General features: G+C 40.8%; 1 protein-coding gene across 1 annotated transcript; it reads left to right on the forward strand.

Annotated features, from left to right (window-relative positions):
• Positions 1–248: 248 nt before the first annotated feature.
• dusp3a (dual specificity phosphatase 3a) lies at positions 249–19710 on the forward strand. The gene is made up of 3 exons (XM_015962668.3): positions 249–556; positions 13387–13619; positions 19287–19710. The coding sequence occupies exons 1-3, from the start codon at positions 378–380 to the stop codon at positions 19514–19516; spliced, it is 642 nt and encodes a 213-aa protein (XP_015818154.3). The 5' UTR covers positions 249–377; the 3' UTR covers positions 19517–19710.
• Positions 19711–21107: the final 1397 nt, after the last annotated feature.

Here is a 21107-nt window from a genome sequence, read left to right on the forward strand (position 1 = left end):
TGTCGTCCTCCCATGTCGCCAGAGTGTCGAACAGCCGGTGTCTGGCGGAGGCAGTGAGCTCTATCAAGCTGCCGTCAATGTGGCCAATCTGCAGAGGAAGTTGTCATTTAGTCCAGGACGTGGTCTGTGCTGTAGTGCTGAAGAAGTCTAATTCGTCTCTTACTTTGAAAGTACAACCGAAAAAACATAATCAAACTTCCACCAGCTTGACGCCGCTGGGATAACCTGAAGGTCTCCCGCCTCTTCAGGCACCTTCCAGATTAAGGAAGCGCGCGCACGACTCATGTGCAAAGGTAAAATGCGCTTGAGCAGCTGGAGGAGACTCACGAGTCATACGCTGGCGTTAATCTAACATTCATCTGTGAGCAAAAGGAGCCATGAAGAAACACCTGAGCCCCTCGAAACAACCTCACAGCCCGTGTCCGCCACCGCCGGTTCCGAGCGGTGAAATCACCGTCCACCAACTCAACGAGCTCCTGTCTGACGGAAGCGGCTTCTACAATCTACCGACCCAACACTTCAACGAGGTCTTCCCCAGAATTTATATCGGAAACGCGTGAGTTGTTTATCGCTTTAATCCTGAGATAGGCGAGTGAAAGATGGGGAGTGTGTGGTACATGGACCATTGCGTCTTTTTTCCTGTTTTTTCACGACACAATGACAACAGTGTCGAATGCTGGGCAGCACGCGAACAGGGCGGGCTTCTTGTTTTGGTGTTTCCGCTGTAACCAGAGGAGAAGCGACAGCCTGTTGTTGTCAACAAAACAACCGGTCTGTCCGCCAAGAACAGCCACCAGGTAGACTGATCTTGTGTAACACAAACACACTCTAGTGATTATATTAGTGTCATTGGCCGCGTTATAACCGAATCACAGCCCGTTTAAACAGCGACATTCATTAAATGACAACCACGTCTCCATCAAGCCGCTCCCCATTCCGCCCAGCTGGATTGCAGGCACACCGCAGTCATCGCAGCCAAATGGCCCTGTTTTCACCTCCATGCATAAAACATAAATAACAACACACTTCTTAAAATTAAGAAGAGGTGAAATGTAAACGTGTTAGACAAACTTATGGTGATTCCAGGTTTAACATCAGAAGCTTCATTCATCTCTATGATTTTTTAACATTTTTGATTTTCTAGATTATACATAATTGTTCTGGGATAGCTTGTTAAACATCCAACAATGTGATATGGCGTCACATAAACTGTGAAATTGGAAAGTGTTAAGTTGGCTATAATGCATTTTTAAAGTAACACTGAACAGTTGCAGCTTCTCTGCCCTACTGGTTGAAAATGGAATTACAACTATCATAAATGCTGGTCAAGGTTCTCATTCATCCAGGTCATGGTAATCAAAAGGGGTTCAAATAAGGCAACTGGACTTCTTTGGTTTCTTGAAGACGTTTTGCTTCTCAACTGAGGAGCTTTGTCAATTGTGACAATGCTGAAGCTGTGTATTGTTGCTTAAAGAGCAGAAACTGCCTAGGAATACCTCTCCTCTTTACATCTTAATGAGTCGTTGGGTTTGTTACTCTTTAATATGAGGGAATTGCTGTGTTGATTAGATGCAGGAGGGTGGGACCTAGAAGTGTTGGGGATTAAGCCTGTTTTATACTTCTCTGTCTGCGTCGGTGCGGAGACACGCAACGCCATTATGCGTCGGTGCAATAGCTGTCCGATGGTCTCCCACAGGGCGATGGAAACATGCCCAAAATTTTAAACATCCGTCAAAAGTGACGGATAACACAAGCTTGTGATTGGTCAGGATGCCGCTTCCTGTAAATTCCATACCAGTACCGCCATTGACCCGTTAAAAAGTAAAAAAATATTTAGCGGCAGACCCAAAATAGATTGAAGAACGCATCATGGAAAAAGTCCAAAAATATGAACATTTATTCACCCGTGGGTCAAGGAGTACAAAAGACTCCTCATTAGAATGAGCCAAAAACACCTGTCGAAGAAGATCACCAGGGACAATATGGCGGAGCAGGGGGAAAGAAAATAGTTAAAAGATTCACCAGCAAGTCCTAAAGTTTGGGCTCACTTTGGATTAGTTGTGTGGATGAAAACCATGCGGCATGCAAGAACTGCCTCCCAAAGGAACGCCATGAACTTTGACAGAAAAGGCTGTGCCTGTTAGCTCGCCTGCACAGCCCGACGCTACTTTTTTCAGATAATGCTCCCTTTTAATTCTACTGAAGCTACGTTGATAACACATGCCATCTCCGTGTACATCTATCTGTAAAACCTAGTTTATGCTTCTGTCATGCAGAAGCACATAAATAAACCAGAAACGTGAAGTCGCCATCTTAAAAAACAGAAGCTATTTGTGTGATATGCTTGTCAGCCACCAGATGGTGCCATCAGATAAAAGAAATACTCCGGAAAGAGACGACCACAATAAAAAGCAAGTTATGTCCAAGATAAACGGAAGTCTGTGTCAGCGCTGCTGAGATTACCCCTATCCCCGTTTTTACAGCCATTGCGTAATCTTTTGTAAAAAAAAAGTCACAATTGCACAAAAAGTCTTGACCACTTATAAGCAACCTTAGGCTCCCTGGTGCCGGCTCAGCGTTGTGGCACATTGTTTTCTAAAAGAGGCTATATAGCACCAGTGATTGCCATTGTTTTGGGTAAATTTCACTCTTGTCAGAAATCTTCCTGTGAGGAGCAAGTGCATATTTGACAGGAACCAAGTCGTCAAGGCAGCAGGTCACAAAACAGTGAGTGGCTTCAAATGTCCAATTTGTCACATATATTATCTTCCACATGTACTTGTTGTAAGGTCTTACAGAACAGCTTTAAGTGTCTGTAGCAGAGAACAGGGAGGTCTCTGAGGGGCTTGTTGTCTCGGTGCAGTCCATCATGTGGCTCAGTGCTGCCAGCAGAGTTGTGGAGGAAACTGAAGAGGACAAAATATTCCTGCATCTCAGCGCTACAGTAAAATCGATAGGAATGTGCCCATTTGCCGTGGCAGTGTCTCCAAAGAAAGGGCTGGCAGTCCTGCACTCAGCTGAGCCTCATCAGACAATACTGCAGATATGAGAGACACTTTGATATTCTTTCAGCTTTATAATTTCCTCTGAAGAAGATGGTTCAATGTCTGGTGAAGAAGAAGTTATGGTCGCTGATTATGAACAACAGTATATTTTCAGTAATCACCTCTTTTCAAAGCTTCTAGCATGCTCAGGAGTTGTTTTGTTTTTAACTTGGCCTCTTCAAACAGGTGGAAAACACTCTGTAATGTGATGTGAATTTGCAGAATTCTTAGGCAGAGAATGGGGATGTTGATTGTTTATCACAACCTGCACCATCTCCTCTGTTTACACCACCAGGACCCAGAAATCCCCTCCGCAGTGCTGATGCATCTTATTAGTTATACTCTGACACAAACTAGATTGTGTAATTGGCCCACAAATAAAATAAAAATAAACACAGTTTATGAATGTGGATATGGTGCACCTTTTAATAGTTTATAACTCAAATTAGAGAGAAAAAAACCTAGCATGTCCCAGAAAATATTCATTATAACAGCGTCTCGCAGGAATTTGTCCCATTTACTATTTCGGTCTTTGATGTATAGTTTGATTGTATCAGAAAGCAAATCAGTTTCTTTGGGCCATGACATAATTCATAAAAATTTGGTATTATAAATACATTTTAAGTCCAAAAAAGTTAAATTTTTCTTTGGGTTTTGAGGCAGTGATTTAACTAAAACCACAGTTTTCCTTTAGATGAAGAATATTTGTTTCATGTTTTGATGAATAATCAGAACATCCAGCATTCTTCATACATATGATATAGAACTATTTATACATCTTTAATAAAATGAACAAAACATTAAGGAAAGCACAGCATAGTTTTAGTATTTAGCATAAATGTTGAGAGAATTTTCAGAACTTGCAACTTATTATGAATTTCTTTCCACTTAAATTAATGAGTCAACTCTTCAGTCGAGTCGTTCAAAGAAATGTTGCTGCGACTAGACAAAATCTTTCAAAACTCAATCATATTGATATGATAGTAGTGAGAAATGTTATTGATGCCATTTCGAAACCTCTTACCTACATTTATAATACATCTTTTGAGTCTGGTACATTTCCTAATCAAATGAAAATAGCTAAGGTTATTCCACTTTATAAATCTGGGGATAAACATCAGTGTACAAATTATAGACCTGTTTCCCCGCTCCCACAATTTTCAAAAATTCTCGAAAAACTTTTTATCTCTTGTCTTGATTACTTTTTAGAAAAAAATAGTATACTCAATGAATGCCAGTATGGTTTTAGAGCAAAAAGAGCAGCATCTCTTGCATTGTTGGATTCTGTAGAAGAAATAACCAGCTCATTAGACAATAAAATGCACACTATTGGAATATTTCTCGATCTAAGGAAAGTGTTTGATACCATCAATCATGATATAGTATTAAGAAAATTAAAACGTTATGGTATTAGAGGAAAGGCTTTAGATTGGATTAAAAGTTATTTGACCAAGTGAAGGCAATTTGTGAAATTGGGAAATTATTGTTCTGATTGGAAATTTCTTGTGGTGTTCCACAGGGGGCAGTGTTGGCTCCAATATTGTTTCTTATTTATATTAATGATTTATGTAAAGTGTCAGTATCAGTAAAACTGGTGTTGTTTGCCGATGACACAAATATTTTCTGCTCAGGCAGTGATCTTCAGTTGTTGTTGCAGGAGATAAATAAGGAATTAGAAAAGATCAAATTATGGTTTGATGCAAACAAATTATCATTAAATTTAAAGAAAACAAAATTAATGATGTTTGGAAGTGGTCGAAACAATTTGAAAATTAAAGTTAAAATAGGCGGAGTGAATATTGAAAATGTTAAGGAAATAAAATTATTAGGCGCTCTAATTGATTGTGAACTGAACTGGAAACCTCACATTAGCCATGTAAGGAGCAAGGTGTCCAGGAGTATAGCAATAATCAGTAGAGCAAGGCAAGTTTTAAACCAGAAGTCTCTATGTATGCTCTGTTGTTCATTGGTCTTGCCATACTTCACATATTGTGCAGAAGTCTGGGGAAATAATTATGCAACATCAGTGCAGCCACTTGTTATTTTACAGAAGAGAGCTTTAAGGATTATTCATGGAGCGGGCTTTACAGCTCATACCAATACACTTTTTTTTGGAGTCCAAAATATTAAAATTTAAAGTGAATGCGCTTTATAAATAAAATTGGATTGGATTGGATTAAAGATCTAGTGGATCTACAGACTGTTCAAATTTCATTGAGGGCAAAGTGTAATAACTTACCTCTTAATGTTAAAAAACTTTACTCAGAGGGAAGGAGGGTATGTGTTAAGAGGAAAACAAAATTTTATATTACCAATGGCACATAGTAGGAAGAAGAGTTTTTGTGCTTCTGTACATGGGGTGAAATTGTGGAATAACTTAAATATAAAGCTTAAGAAATGTGTAAATATAAAACAATTCAGGGAGAGATTTAAAGAAACAATTTTTTTGCATTATAAAAATGAAGGGCAATGAAGTGGAAATGTAAAAACGAGGATGTATGACTGGGAGAAAGTTCTGTTAAAATTTTTTGTTCCTTATACTTTGGAAATGCTATTGCTGACTTATCACAATTTTGTATAAAGTAATATGTTTTTGGTTTTGTAAAATGTATGGATACAGTTAATGTACTGCAATTTTATATTAGACTTTGAAAGGGGTGTGGGAAGTAATAAGTGTTAAACTTCAGCCCACTCTATTTCAAGCAGCAGTGACTATAAAAATGTCGTATGTTTTCTTTTTTTTTTTCCTTTTACAAAATGTTGTCATCGAACCAGGCATGGAGAAAAACAGGGAAAATGGCTGTAAGTTCAGCAAACTTCAAATCCTTCCTTCAGGAGGAAAGAACCACCATAAATATGCCAATGTGTTAAGTAGCAGCTATGCTAGGGGAGAGGAGATCATGTGGTGGCATCATATATGTGATGTACCGATGTCTGATTTGTAGTCATGCTGATTACGAACTTTTACAAGCTGATTCCATGAAAAACGGACAGTTCCGGTTCCAAGCTGTGGAAATTATAGGCTTTATTAAGTGTTTGCAAATTTCTAGTGCTAGACAATGCATGCCTGATGGACTTGTGTTGTTGGGAGAACACGCAAGATTTCTGATATTCCAACGCACTTTGTGGTACAATCGCTGACACACCTTCTCATGCCATCTTCAAGATGCCAATTTGTGAATAATTTCAGTAAATGAGATTGTTTGTGACATGAGCAGCACTTGTCTGAACTATGTTCCTGTTGATAAATGGATTATGAGTGCACTTTGCAGGCTTTGCTCTGCTTTCAGATCGGTTGTAGTCAGCACTCTGACACTGCTGTGAGTAGCTCAGGGACAGACTTGAGGTGTGGTTGTTTGATGTGAGAAACACTTGTGCTCTTTGTGAAGCTGCTCTTTAATAATAGATGTGTTGGGACTGCAGATCCCAGGGTGAGGAGGCTGGGACACAAGTAGGAAGGAAACCATTGGTTGTGAGCCCAACTGAACCCTTCATGCCTCTGCATCAGATTGTGTAATAAGTGTGCACACTTTACTACTCCTTAAACATACAGATGGATGCATAATGCACGGTCTTCCTGCTTCACGTTGCATCTGAATGCTCAAACTGTAAACATTTATTATGAGCAGCAGCTCAATCATACTGCACACATGAGATTTGTGAGTGGAACTGAGTTAGATACTGTATTTGCTTTGCTTTATCACAAATTGCTGCCCTTTATTTGACTTGCAGGCAGATGGGCTGTTTCATCCCAGGGTTTTCATATGGTATTCAGGGTAGAGGATGGTGGGGGTGGCTTTGTTGTCATCCTCTCCAGGGAGCTGCTCGGGGTCACCCGGCCTCGTCTCACCAGCCTTATATTCTAATTTAAGCAGATACAGCAATAAAAGCACACAGAACTGAAATGGAATAAAAACAGAAAGAAGTTGCCTTGCTTGGTCTGATGCAGGATTTAGGAAACATGTCCGCCTCTTTTCTTAACTATGAAAAAAAAACTTCCAGACAACAACGGAGTCTGTGTCGCAGACATTTTTCAGAGATCGTCTCTGCTGCAGCTGCCCGGTAGTACCGGAAACTTTAAACTTTTCAAGCAAGGGAAGGGAATTATCTGAGCATGCAGGAAGACTGACCCATCTTAAACCTTTGTCGGCTGTGCTGAAGAGAAAGGTACAGACCCAAATTATTAAATTAATTAGCTGCGTGTTCTCCTGTCCTCTGTCCCCCCCCCCACAGGACTGTCTCAGCAGTTTTTTTCGTTAAAGGGACTTTACTGAGTTTTGAATGTCAACGACAGTGATGGCGGCGTGCGCAGGTGCAGTGGCTCTAAGCTCTCCAGTTTGGTGCTTGTTTTTATTGTTTTTATTGTTGCTATGTGAATCCACGAACTTTTGCAACGTCGTAGTCTCCTACAGTCGACAGGACCTAATTGATGTGGGTCTCAGATACAGTTTGTGTGTCTCGGACGACTATCATCGGAAACACAACATCCAGGAGGATATAGCAAGACCTGCGGGGTCTCCGTGGATTGTCTGTCCACCCTGTGGGCGAAGAAGGAGGCAGAGGGAGAGAAAGCAAAAGAGGAGATGCAGGGCTGGCTCATAAGCTAGGTACCTTAAACAACCGCATCGGCCAGCAGTACCAAGCCTCTTTCTGTCTAACGTAAGATCCATTATCCAGAAAATGGACGAGTTGGAGCTGCGGATTGCCACCACGAGTTTTACACGAAACTGCAGCATTATCTTTATTATGGAGTCATGGCTTCATCTGATGATCCCCAATGCTGCAGTCGAGCTGGCAGGCCGTACGCTGCACCGGCATGACTGTAACAGTGACTCAGGTAAGAGCAGGGGGGCGGGCTGTGTGTTTACGTGCACAAGGAGTGGTGCTGCAACAGCCGCACCATCTACACACAATGCTCTCCTGATGTGGAGTTTCTGTTGGTCTCATGCAGACCCTTTTACATCCCGAGGGAGTTTACAGTAGTGATTGTGGTGGCTGTGTATATACTGCCAGAGGCTGACGTGAGCACGGCCCTCAGCCTCCTGCTCAATACCATAAATAAACTACAGCTTACGCATCCTGACGGGGTCTTCATTGTTGCTGGAGATTTTAATAAAGCGTGCCTAAAAGCGGTGCTGCCCAAATTTGTCCAGTTTGTGGATTTTGCCACCAGAGAGAAAAATACCTTGGATCATGTTTATTCAAACATTAGAAGCGCCTATAAAGCGAAACCCCTCCCACATCTGGCTGGATCTGATCACTTTTGTCTGTCCCTCTCTCCCACTTACATCTCCCTGCTGAGGAAAAGTAAGCCCCAACCAAAGATAATCAAAATCTGGCCTGAAGGAGCCATCTCACAGCTACGTGACTGCGTCTCCTCAACTATTTGGGACTTGTTCTACAGCCAAAATCTACAGGAGCACACTGATACCGTACTTTCCTACATTAGGAACTGTGTGGAAACTGTCACCATAAACAAACGGATCAGAGTGTTCCCAAACCAAAAATCCTGGATGACTAGTAAGGTGAATTCTCTCCTAAGAAGCCGGGACACTGCCTTTAAGTTGGGTGATCAGGCAGCGTATAAGGCAGCGAGGGCAGAATTAAAGAAAGGCATCAGAGAAGCCAAAGCAGCCTACAAAAGGAAAATTGAGGATCACTTTGCAAACAACGATCCCAGGGCAATGTGGCAGGGAATAAACCACATTACTAATTACAGAGGCAGGAAACGGGAAACATCAAAGGACGACAGACTACTGGCCGAGGACTTAAACCATTTTTTTGCCCGTTTTGAGACAACCAGGCCTGCGGTGGCCATACCAACCCAACCCGCCCCAAACAACGGCACACTGACTCTGCAGGAGGACCAAGTGAGACGCGTTTTAAAGTCAGTTAATCCCAGGAAGGCGGCAGGCCCGGATGGAATCCAAGGGAAAGTTCTCAGTGCTTGTGCAGACCAACTGGCGAGGGTTTTTACTAACATTTTCAATAGGTCCTTGCCACTATGCGTCGTACCTCCCTGCCTCAAAACCCCCCTATCATTCCCATTGCTAAGAAGACAGCAGTGGATACTCTGAACGACTACAGGCCGATCGCACTCACTCCTATTGTGATGAAGTGCTTTGAAAAACTGGTCTGCCAGCACATCAGGGGTAGTTTGCCACCTACTCTAGATCCACATCAGTTCGCTTACAGGGCTAATCGATCTACAGATGATGCTATCAACATAGCACTTCACACTGCGCTGGACCATCTGGAGCACCAGGGAAGCTATGTGAGAATGCTTTTCTTAGACTTCAGCTCAGCATTTAACCACATCATTCCGGAGTTCCTGGTCCAGAAATTGGCTCATTTGGGATTTTCCAACTGTGTCTGTCCAGCAACAACACCCTCAGTACTGGTTCTCCTCAGGGATGTGTACTGAGTCCTCTCCTGCTCACACTTTATACATGGGACTGTGTTCGGACCCATCTCTCTAACACCTTCATAAAGTTTGCGGACGACACCACCGTGGTTGGGCTCATCTCTGGAGGGGATGAGTCAAACTACAGAGATAAAGTCAACAGACTGACTACCTGGTGTTCAGAAAATAACCTCCTTTTGAACACCAAAAAAACCAAAGAACTCATCTTGGATTTCAGAAGGAACAAAGCTGATTCAGACCCTCTCTACATCCAGGGGGACTGTGTGGAAAGAGTTCACTCCATGAGGTTTCTGGGTGTCGTGGTCTCTGATGACCTCTCCTGGTCTGCTAACACCACAGCAGTATCAAAAAAGTCTCAGCAGCGTCTCCACTTTCTGAGGGTGCTCAGGAGGAACAACCTGGAGGAGAGACTGCTGGTGACATTCTACATAGCCACTATTGAGAGCATCCTAGCATACGGGATAACTATTTGGTATGCAGGGTGCACTGCTGCAAACAGGAGAGTGCTTCAGAGGGTTATACATACCGCCCAGAGGATCATTGGCTGCTCGCTGCCCAGCCTGGAAGACTTAGCATACCCCCGTTATCTCAGCAGGGCTTCCAACATTATTAAGGACAAGTTCCATCCTGGGAACCACTTGTTTCAGCTGTTGCCATCAGGTCGTCGGTACAGATCCCAGAGGACCAGGACAAACCGCTTCAGAGACAGTTTTTTTCCCAGGGCTATCATGGCTTTTAACAACAAAAAGAACGTGCTAACTTGAAAGCACATGTTCTTATCTTATCTAATGTTTGCAGGTGTAGCCCTGATGGAACTACACATGCTGCATGGTTCTAATTTTATATAGTTTATGAAGGAAGGATTTGTCCAGACTGAATTTCAATTATTGTAGGGTTATGTATTTCTTTTAGGGAAGTATTTGTCCTGATTGAATTTTAATCGTTAAGTGTTATGTGTTTCTTTCAACTTGCACCCGGGAGTGGCTTCCACATTTCGTTGTACGAGTGTGTACATTGACAATAAAGGATATTCTATTCTATTCTATTCTGAATTTTTATGCTCGCGATTGCCCCCTCAGGCCAAAAGCGTAACGGCAGCATCAATAGTAGGCTCGTGCATGAGGCGCGCATGCTGTACTTTTCTCTTCAGCACAGCCGACAAAGGTTTAAGATGGGTCAGTTCTCCTGCATGCTCAGATAATTCCCTTCCCTTGCTTGAAAAATTGTTCCAAAATGAAAGTTGAACCCACATCTTTTTTTTATCTGTGAATTCAATGCCGTTAGGCGAGTCTAAAAAAAAAGGGCATCTTACTGTAAAAAAATACACCATTAATGTAAAAAATAAACTGTAAATAAATTATGTTCACATCCAGAATCGAACCCGGGTCTTCCGCACGGGAGTCCGCTGTCTTACTGGTTGTGCTATAGCACCAGTAACGAGTTTTGTATCTGTAATATTTATATTCCTGATGACAGCTGAAACAACGTTCAAAGAACGGTTCGGAGCTAAAACGGCTATTTTGTTGCTAATTTGCAGGAAATATCTAGAAGAAAGTAGCTAAGGGTCCTCAGAAATGTAGCTAGGTTCATCACTAGGCGTTAGGAACAGCGACAAAGTCGCTGAGTTGGCACTACCTCACTCTCTGCTGCTAAAGCTATTGATGGCAAATGCTACGGGCTATGCCTGAGCGTGAACGCGCATGAAGCAGCCTGCTCGACCCGAGCAGCTCTCTTTTTCTGTGATTTTACAGAAAAACAGGCAATCACAGTAAAAATGCCAGGGCTCATTCTACAGGACCAGGACATTGCAGAAGAATGTATGAAGAAGAAATGTATTATTTCTATACATGTTATGGCTGTCAAACTTCCATAATGCCCCTTTAAAGAGTGTGCACGTACAGCATGCGCGCCTCGTGCACAAGCCTACTATTGAAGCTGTCGTTACGCTTTTGGCCTGAGGGGGCAATCGCGAGCATAAAAATTAAAAACTCCGTAAAGTCCCCTTAATTATATTTATATTTTAATTTTCATGCCGTATCTTGTGTTTGATTTTGTGAAAAAGCTTGATAAAATTTGTTTTTTAGTTGGGTAAGCACCTTCCTCAGTAGAAATGAATGCACTGGGGTTAATCTATGTAAAATGGCGGTCAGCCATTAAAGCATCTCTAATTGACAGCGCCAGTCCATGGGGCATCTACGTATATATGTCTGTGGCGCAAATAACCTGTGAAATAATTAGAGACATCATGCTAGATTAGCAGCCTGTGATGTCACCTGGTTCTGCTCACTATAGGAGCCACGTCAGATATTAAATAAATAAATCTAATAATAATAATATACCGGAAATGAATCGAACCGAGCCCTTCAAAACACTGAACTGAACCGAACAGAAGTTTAGCATACCGTCACACCCCATACCTCCACGGGATGTTTAAAGGTGCACAGAATGAACAAAAAGTGAGTTTTGCACAGTATACCCCCTTTAATATTACTTAACAACATGGTTCTGTTTCTGTTAACCAAACATAGATATTGTGTAATTAGTGACGCTAAATGCTCCATAAAACACAGAGACAACTTGCAATGTTAATACACAAGGAGACATTTTATTTTCCAATCAATGGGCAGGGCCTTCAGCGAGATTGGATAGTAAAGAGGTTACAGGCACTGGGCCAAGCAGGAGTAGCCAGAATCCTGTGTTGCTCTTGTTTTAGTTTGTTAGCTGTATAGATCTGATGTACTGTATTGCTGCTCTTAAAGACGTTTTAGAGTTGGAGCTGAAGAGAAATGGATTTATTGTGTTCTGGAAGTGTAGAGGATGAAGATGGACCTGAAGCACCCACCAAGTGAAAATAAATGTGAAAATAGATTTGTTGTAGTTTTTTTTGAAAAATAAATTAAGCAAATGCTTGAAATAATGTATTTCTCTACTTCTTGATCCATATTTTTTTTTGTTTACTGCCTCATAATTCTTGCCTATTGGTATAGAGATGATTCTTTTCGTGAAACCAATTTGTTAAATGTCTCATTAAGGTCGCTAAACATTTAAGATTTTTAGGTTTGGATTTGGTGAAAAGAGCAGCTTCATTAGCATAAAACTCCCAAAAATCTCTCAGTGCAATAACTTGGTAAAAGATCCTCAGGTTTGTGGGCTTTAATAAAACAGTCAGCATAGTTGAAGGAAAATGGGTGCAAAGTAGGTAGAAATGTTGGCGATTTGTAGAAACAAAATTGAAATGTTGCAGTGAGGTCATATGGACAGAAATCCTTGAACTTGTGAGTGTTTTACATTTGTGGTCAGGCACTGAACTGATTACTGCAGAAAGTACAGCATTCTTCTATCATCCCTATCATGTAGTGTATTGTAACATAATGATACACTTACACACTCAGGTCTCCTCTTTCCTCTGAACTGTTAGAATTACAACAGTTTGCAGAGACAATTATCAGGTTACTGGCTGGAGGACGATGCAGAAAGAGGAAAGATGAGGAGGCAAATGTTGGATATATTAGACATTTACATCAAATAGTTAAGCGTGGAGCGCTTCCCTTCCGTCTCTCTCTCTCTCTCTCTGTGTGTGTGGGTGTGAGATCTCGTAGGCATGGCGCTGGGATTTCAGCCATGGCGGGCCGCAACGCCTATGTAAGGGAAACACTGAATTATTTTAGGCCATATCGCCCAGCCCTATCTTGAACATCATTATGGAACCATTTCTGATGAAATGCTTTGAAATGTTGCAGATTTCTACAATAACATAGAACCTAAGAATCTGGTCTTATTTTATCTTGAACTCTAAATCCCTGTAGGTGCTGACCTAGTTTAAGTTCTGCATGTTTGTCGTAGGTATAACAACATATCATGTCTATGTGATTGGTCCCTGTCTGTTTTTAGCTCTTATCATTGATCTTCTCCACTCAGGTTTGTAGCTCACAACACAATGCGTCTGCAGAAACTTGGAGTGACGCATGTCCTCAACGTGGCAGAAGGTACCTCCTTCATGCATGTCAACACTAGTACCGAGTTCTACGCCGGCACCGGCATCACGTACCATGGCATCTCGGCCAACGACACAGAAAAGTTCAACCTCAGTGCCTTCTTTGAGGAGGGAGCTGATTTTATTGACAAAGGACTAGCGCACAATAATGGCAAAGGTGAGTTTGTCTCTGTACCCACCTTGTTACGTTACATTTCGGTTTCAGGATGTTCTAGTGTAGACTTATAAACAAAAGGGATTAAAGGGGTAGTTCAAAACCTTATAGGAGTAGACATCAGCAGGATCTTTCTGGCTTCTGCTGCTTTTACCTGATTCACACCAACAAACTGAGGCAGAAACCAGCAGCTTGCTGCTGCTCAACTAACAAAAGCTTTGAGAATCTAAAGGGTCCTTTAATAACACAGATCATGAAGTGAAGACAGAAAAGAATAATGAGGTTAAAGCTGACACTCTTGAGCCCTGCTCTATATTCCAACATCAGTTCATGTCTCTGGTTGTCAAAAGGTCTCATGCTTTACACACCTGAAAATAATTTTAGCTAAACATGTTCTGTATTGCTTTTAGAGTTTGTACAATAAAAACTACTGCAGTAAATAAATAAAAAACAACAAAGAGGGAACTTGGCCTTAAGGTTGATGTTTTTACTGGGTCAGGTGTGCGATACTGCAACAAAGACTTTTTAAATATATTTTTTAAGTTGAACTGAAAAAACATTTAATCCCAGGAGAACTCAAACCTCCTTACTAGGAAAGAAAAAACAACTTTTAGCTTTTTTTCCCTCTATAGAGCTCCGGGAGTTGACTTCACTTCTCCCGGCATGCAACAGTTCAAATCGAAACAGCGCCATCTTGGCAGGCAGAAGCCCGCAGCTGGACTATTTTGTTATTGCTAGAAAACTCAATCAGACGGGAAATATGGTAGATTCCTGTTGTGCCCCAGGATGCAGAACAGACACAGACGACATAAGGGATGAGCCATCTACAGGATTCCCCAAGATCCGAAACGCCGCAAAACGTTGGATCGTTGCAATAAAACGCGCTAGTGACCGGGCTGAAATGAAACTGTGGGATCCCGAGAGTAAAGGTTTTCGCGTATGCAGCGACCACTTCATATCAGGTACTTAAACCAACGTTTCCTCAACTGTGTATGGTATTTATTTTAAATGCTTTTATTACGATTCTTAGTGGGCTTCCTAAACTTATTTTGGCGTGGCTTTTTCTGTCTTATTACTCATAGCAACAAGTAAACATCACGTAAAACATTGCCTCGTTATTTCTGCGTGCTGCCGTTTACGTGTTTTATGATCACAGCAATTAACCGGCTAAGCTGTATTTAATTTTTAAGCAATGGTTGATCAATTGTCAGATCACACATAAAAAGCACTTTGGATTGCTATTATCTGTCTCACCGAGACAGATCTCAGACAGATCCTGAGACGCTCCTGCCTGACATATTTATTTTATTCACGGAAAAAAATCAGACTAGTGATTTCTCTTGGAGTTCAGTTTATACATTCAAACAGCACAGCACTCTATTTAAACTTCTGACATGTAAATCTATGTTATTTGCCCATCCATCCATCCGTCCGTCCGTCCGTCCGTCCGCCCGCCCGCGGTGTTTTAAAAATGTATCCCAGGGGCACGGTAAGGGTCGGAGATGTTTAGTCTATTTAATTTCTGACTATATAAAACGATTTCTTCATTTTTAAAGTGTGAAGTAAACTCAGATGGAGTAAAATACAAGCCGATCCCATTAATTTTGTTTACTTTTGTTGCCTGCCAACATGGCGTCTACTCTCTGAGAGTCACGTGATGTCCGGAGCTCTATAGCTGCAAGAAAACTTAGTTACCACGTGTGAAGGACATGCTTCATCTTGTTTTTATTGTCATGGATTTATTTCCAGCTTTGGCAAAGGAAGGGATTTTGATTGCCTGGCAGTTTTGCATCAGTTTGGAAGTAAATCACGAGTGAAGAAGTTGTGGAGGGGAGAGGATGAAAGATGGTTGAATCCGTGTTTCTGTCTGGTGTTGCTGCAGTGAGATGATGTACTTTGTGCAATATTAGCTGTGGCATTTTGTGACTCGGCTGTAAGCTCTGAAAAGGTCACAACTGGGATTTTTTAATGAGGAACTGCACTAATGCTTTCTCCCTTAAAGGGAAGCTAGATTGTGTGAAGTGGATTTACTTTAGGGCTGCGGTTATTGTATATTTTACAACCGAATAATCTGCCACTGTAATCCAACTACTAATCAAATAATCTGATAAGTCTTTATTTTTAGTTCGCTATTAAAATGTGGTTACAATGTAATGGAGCAATACTAGTTAGTACTAGTTGTACAATCTAGTCAATAACCAGTATATTCCTATAACAGCATTTATTTTATTGAACTCCATTTTAGCTGCTGCCTGTTAACTCTGGTCCAGATTCAGCTGAGCAGGATGGATTTGCCCCACCCAAGCTGTTCATTGAAGCTGATTATTGAAACAAAGATAAGATATTTAATTAACAGCTAACTTTAATTTTAGGACAAACTACCAAAGTCCCAAAAAGAATAACATCATTTGAAGTCACAAACAACAAAAGACGTCTATACCCAGAAAATGGCAACCGCTGTTTAGTGCTTTCTTGTTCACTGTGGCGATGCTCTTCCCTTATCAGGCAGACATGGCCCAAGGATAATAGCCGACGGGAAGATTGAGAGTTATGCGGTCATGTTTGATTTTAAAAGCTTGCTTGTTTTGCAGATTTGGTAAAGCAGCTTTAACCCTCCCACTGTCCTAATGGGTGTGACCCCGCGAGGAAAGTTGACCATTGAGCAGGGTTGATGGTTTATCCCTTGGGTCCATGTGGCAGGGGTGAGGAGTGAACACCACCTCACCCCTGCTACGTGGACCTCAAGGGATAAACCATCCATCCTGCTCAATGGTCAACTTTCCTCGCGGGGTCACCCATAAAGACAGTGGGAGGGTTAAAGATGTTTTCTATAAGGAGCAGATTGTAAACATAGAGAAAAAACACAAATAAGTGTTTAATATATGAAATTATAATTTAGACTTCAACTCGACTTGGTCCTCAAATATCTTGAGATTTGATTTGGACCTTCAGTCTTTGACTTAATTTGCACTTGGCTCACACAGACTTTAGATTTGACTCTTGTAGACTTGACTTGGAAAAAGACTCGTCTCTAAAGAAAGCACATAAAAACAGAGACATCTGAAGTCAAAGGGTGAGAAAATGAGGGAGGTTTTCTGCCAAAGATCCAGTGTGTCAACAAGAAGATAGACTGAATTCAGCATTGATCTGTGGCAAGCGAGCGGATTTTGTATTGAGGAGGTCATGTCATTGGCAGGAGTTAATTCTCAATCAATGCAGAGAAGAGGAAATGAGACAAGATGGTATAAATAGAATCAAGCCGAAGACGGACTCACAGAGGGGTTGGGTTTCAAGGAAAGAGCCGAATCTGCAGATCTGACCTGAGCTCAGAGCCTCACCTGCTCTGTGAAAATCCCTCGTGGGCTTTTCATTTGTTCTGTAATGACAGTGTAACAGATTCATTAGTCTAAAGACACCCAAGTATATTCTGCTCCTCTCTCACTGGGCGTGACTTCGCTGTAGCATGTGACTGCAGTGAAGATGATTGACTCCGTAGAGTCTGCAGCAGAGGTCAGGTCTGATATTTGCATCTCCTGGCAGGAAAGCTGCTGCGCTCAGCAGCTTTAGGTGCTGCTTGTGTTTCCCAACTTTTAATTTCTTTTTTATTTCTTTGTACTGTCCTCGTTTCTCCTCAGCTTTTTCAGCAACCACATTTTAAAACAATACAATAAATGAAAAAATCATGCTTTGAAAGTGTTGTTTTCCATTTTAAGTTTCTTTAAAAGAGAAAGTTAATTTAAACATACTTTTATCAGAGCAATCATGTGTTGCTTGTAGGGATGTCCTGATACAACTTTTTTCACTTCCGATACGACACCGATATTGCATCCTTCAGTATTGACCGATACCCATATCAATCTGATATATCAGCACAAATCATACATACTTGTACCTATTTCATAGTTTGGAATGTATAAAAGGCTTAAGTGATATTACTCAAACAGAAAAAAGCCAGCAACAGTAAGTATAAAAAACTGACCAATTTTTGATTAACATTTGGTTGCATAAATGTAAACAGCTGAGGTTAGGGACATGAGGAAGAAAATAATTTTTCACTGACCAACTGCTACAAGTTGAGTGTCAAGTTTCAATTTCACACACAAGAGAAAATCCTCATGCAATGTTTTGTGAATCTGCTTCAAATGCACGATGAGTTTGGACGTGTTCATCTTCCCCGGTTCTGTTCTACTATGAGAAACTTGTGCATGACAAGTGCTGCACTGAGCCACAATGTCTTTTCAGACTTTAACGAAAAATACAACGACATGGCTGATATTGTTTCTTGCTACTTAGCTAGCACACACAGTTCTGATCACATGGACTTTGCATGCTGGATCTGGGCGCTGCTGGATAGAACTGCTGGAATGGAATTTTAATCAGAACAAAATGCTAATAACGAAGACTTTTGATGCAGTCCAATATAATTCGATAGTGTTTTTGGGCCGATATCAATATCGGAGCGGGACATCCCTAGTTGTTTGCTTTAACCCTCTGGAGGCAGGTGTTGCAGATCTGCAACGTTAAAACCTACTTACCTGGTTACTCCACATACGTATTTCATGAGCATTTCCTGAAGGACTTAGTTTTTCGTCCTTTTATCAAAACTTATTTTGCGCCTGAGAGGGTTAATTGCATATGTGTGTGTGTGTGTGTGTTTCATGATTTCCTGCATTGATTTTTGTGCAGAGGATGCAAACAAATCTTGTTTTGATTTTGCCAGACAGCCTGCAAAATAAAACCAGGGGTCCGATAGTCCTCAGCAGTAAAAAAGTCCCCCAATGGAAACATTTTAAGATTTCCTGATTTACATAAAATACAGACTGGGCGTCCACATTTCCACGACCACCAGCAGACTTTGTGGGAGTGACATTTGTGCAAAAAGCAGGAAGCAAAGAAAGTGAAAAATAAAGACAAAATAAAAAACCAACAATATAGAAGTACTTAAAAGATTCAAAATGTTGAATTTATTAACATTTTAAGAAATAAAATTAATGAAATATTATGTGGAAAAAGATAGCCGAATATTTACAGGGAATTGGAAAATGAATGGAAAACTGCAAATGCAATAATCAATGGTGTTATACTAGTAGTACTGACAACAGAAATGTGTAAAAGTCACAAAAGCTGCAGGGATTAATATCTGTTCTGGTGTTCCATAACATGGAGAAAGCCACAACTTCTCCTGCGTCCGAGGTCCAGGAGAAGCATTTTTTGCAGCTGCAGCTTCAATGCAACATTTATTTATTAAGTTGTTAAGAGAAAAGCTATGTTGTTACATTTACCTACAAGGAGGAGAAGGAGAAAAATAACAGAAAGTTGCAGTTTGTGTTCATCACAGCCTTGAGATTAGAGTCAATCAATAGCAGCACCTGTGCAAGAACATTATCTGTGTTGATCTCTCAGAACAGAGAGCAACGTATCAGCTGCCTGTGTGTTGGGACCTAGTCACTCTGAGATTCAAAGTAAACAAACAAATAATTCAAATATTTAAAAATATATTTTAATAGCAACAAATGGCATGATTAATTGGTCAATGGAAAGGTAAAACAAAACTGAGTCCCGATAGCAGCCAGTGAAGATGACTTGGTTACTAACTACCTCACCTGGGGTTTCCCTTCAAAAAACAACCTAACTATATTTTTGGATCTTATGTGTCTCTGTGCCCTCCAGGGAAGGTGTATGTACACTGCAGAGAAGGCTACAGCCGTTCTCCAACCATGGTGGTTGCTTACCTCATGCTGCGCCACAAAATGGATGTCCGGCAGGCACTGCGCACTGTGAGGCAGAAGAGGGAGATCGGTCCTAACGATGGCTTCCTCCGCCAACTGTGCCAACTGAATGAGAAGCTGGCGAAGGAAGGCAAGCTGAACAGGGAGGTGGGAAAAATAAAGACTAAATGAAAGCAGGAGAGGTGTGAAAATGAAAGGACCCTCTGTCTCCTCACATCAGGCCTTTCATGGGCTTTTAGAGGCCAGTCCCACCCCGACCAAACCAGCACCCATCCAACATATCAGGGGTATTCTGAGATCATTATTGGTCATAACAAACACATTTTACTTTCTTTCTTTTCACTGGTATGTAGAGTTTGATTTCAAAAACTAATAACACTATCTGTACCCTCTTTTACATTACACATGTCAGCAGAATATGCTGTACACCACTTGGAAAGCTCTAGCTAAGGTACTTTAAGCATTCCTTTATTTCCAACAAGTTAATAAAGTGAAAACTACAAATTTATACAGAACAGAAGAATATAGCACAATCATTCCATAGTTTTTCACTGCCGGAATGTCAGTGATGTCTCAGTGGGCAGGAGCGCTCCATTAATTCCAAACCAACTCCTAAATACTGGATGGCATGATGGAACTAAGAAAGACGTGAGTGGATGGAAGACAATTCCAAACATTCCATAAAAACTGTAGAAGATTCCCAGATTCAATCCAGTTAAGGTGTTCTGTTTCTGCTCTGATGTTTAATGCACAAAAACGAAAAGAATTTCTCACGTTCATCTGCATCCCAGCTCCGACTGTAGCTCTGTGTACCGTTTCAGTTTTTGCCTCTAGTTTGACAACGCTGACAGTGAACGTGACTGCTGGTACAAAGAGAGCGGCACCGAGGAACCGTGAGGGTCGAGCTAATTAAAAGTAAAGAGCTGCGTGGACTGCTCACGTTGTAACCGCATTTCGCTACGGATGTGATGAACGTTCCTTTTAGTTAGATTGTGGAACCAGTTAGCATCTACAATGAAAAGAGCCTAAATAAAAAAAAATTTAAACTAGAGAAATATTATCATTATTATTATTATTATTATCATTATTATTATTAATGTAAGAATAAAATCTAAATGCTGTTGCTTTTAGAGAGAAAAATTGAAGGATGAGTAATATTTAAAGTCAGGTTTTCTCTTTAGTTATGCATCTTTAAATAATTGGCATTATGGGTAAACCTAATTTTAAAAAAGGCTCTTCAAGTATCATCTTCAAATTACGTTATTCTGTTGATTTTAATGCATTAGTAAGACCTTAGTACAATAAATCATTCAAACAAAAGTTACATTTTCTTCACCACCGGTATCACCGCTATTAATTTATTATAAAAAGCACCTTAATGCTTTTAATTATTGTTATGATACAAGTGGAAAATTCAGGCTTTAATATACATTTTCACGTTTTCAGTTTGAGTTTGCTGGTTGTAAAGATGATTTGTTTTCTTTTTGAATTAAAGAAACTTGGATGGAGCGGGCTTGTAATGTTCAAAAGTGACTGAAAATGCATCTGACCACATCAACAGCAGTGCTTCTGTCTGAAAACTCCTAACTGTTTTCTTACCTTTTTTTTAAAGTTTGAAAATACTTTTTTGTGCGTCAAACTGTGTTTACACAGTGTACTTAAGTATTCCACACGCAACATATAAACACTGCTTTTTCTCAGCAACACAATTAAAGGACAAATTAACTTATTTTTTTCTTAAAGTGACAGTGTTCAGTTTCCC

Source organism: Nothobranchius furzeri, chromosome 16, assembly GCF_043380555.1.
Source record: "Nothobranchius furzeri strain GRZ-AD chromosome 16, NfurGRZ-RIMD1, whole genome shotgun sequence".
Taxonomy (NCBI): domain Eukaryota; kingdom Metazoa; phylum Chordata; class Actinopteri; order Cyprinodontiformes; family Nothobranchiidae; genus Nothobranchius; species Nothobranchius furzeri.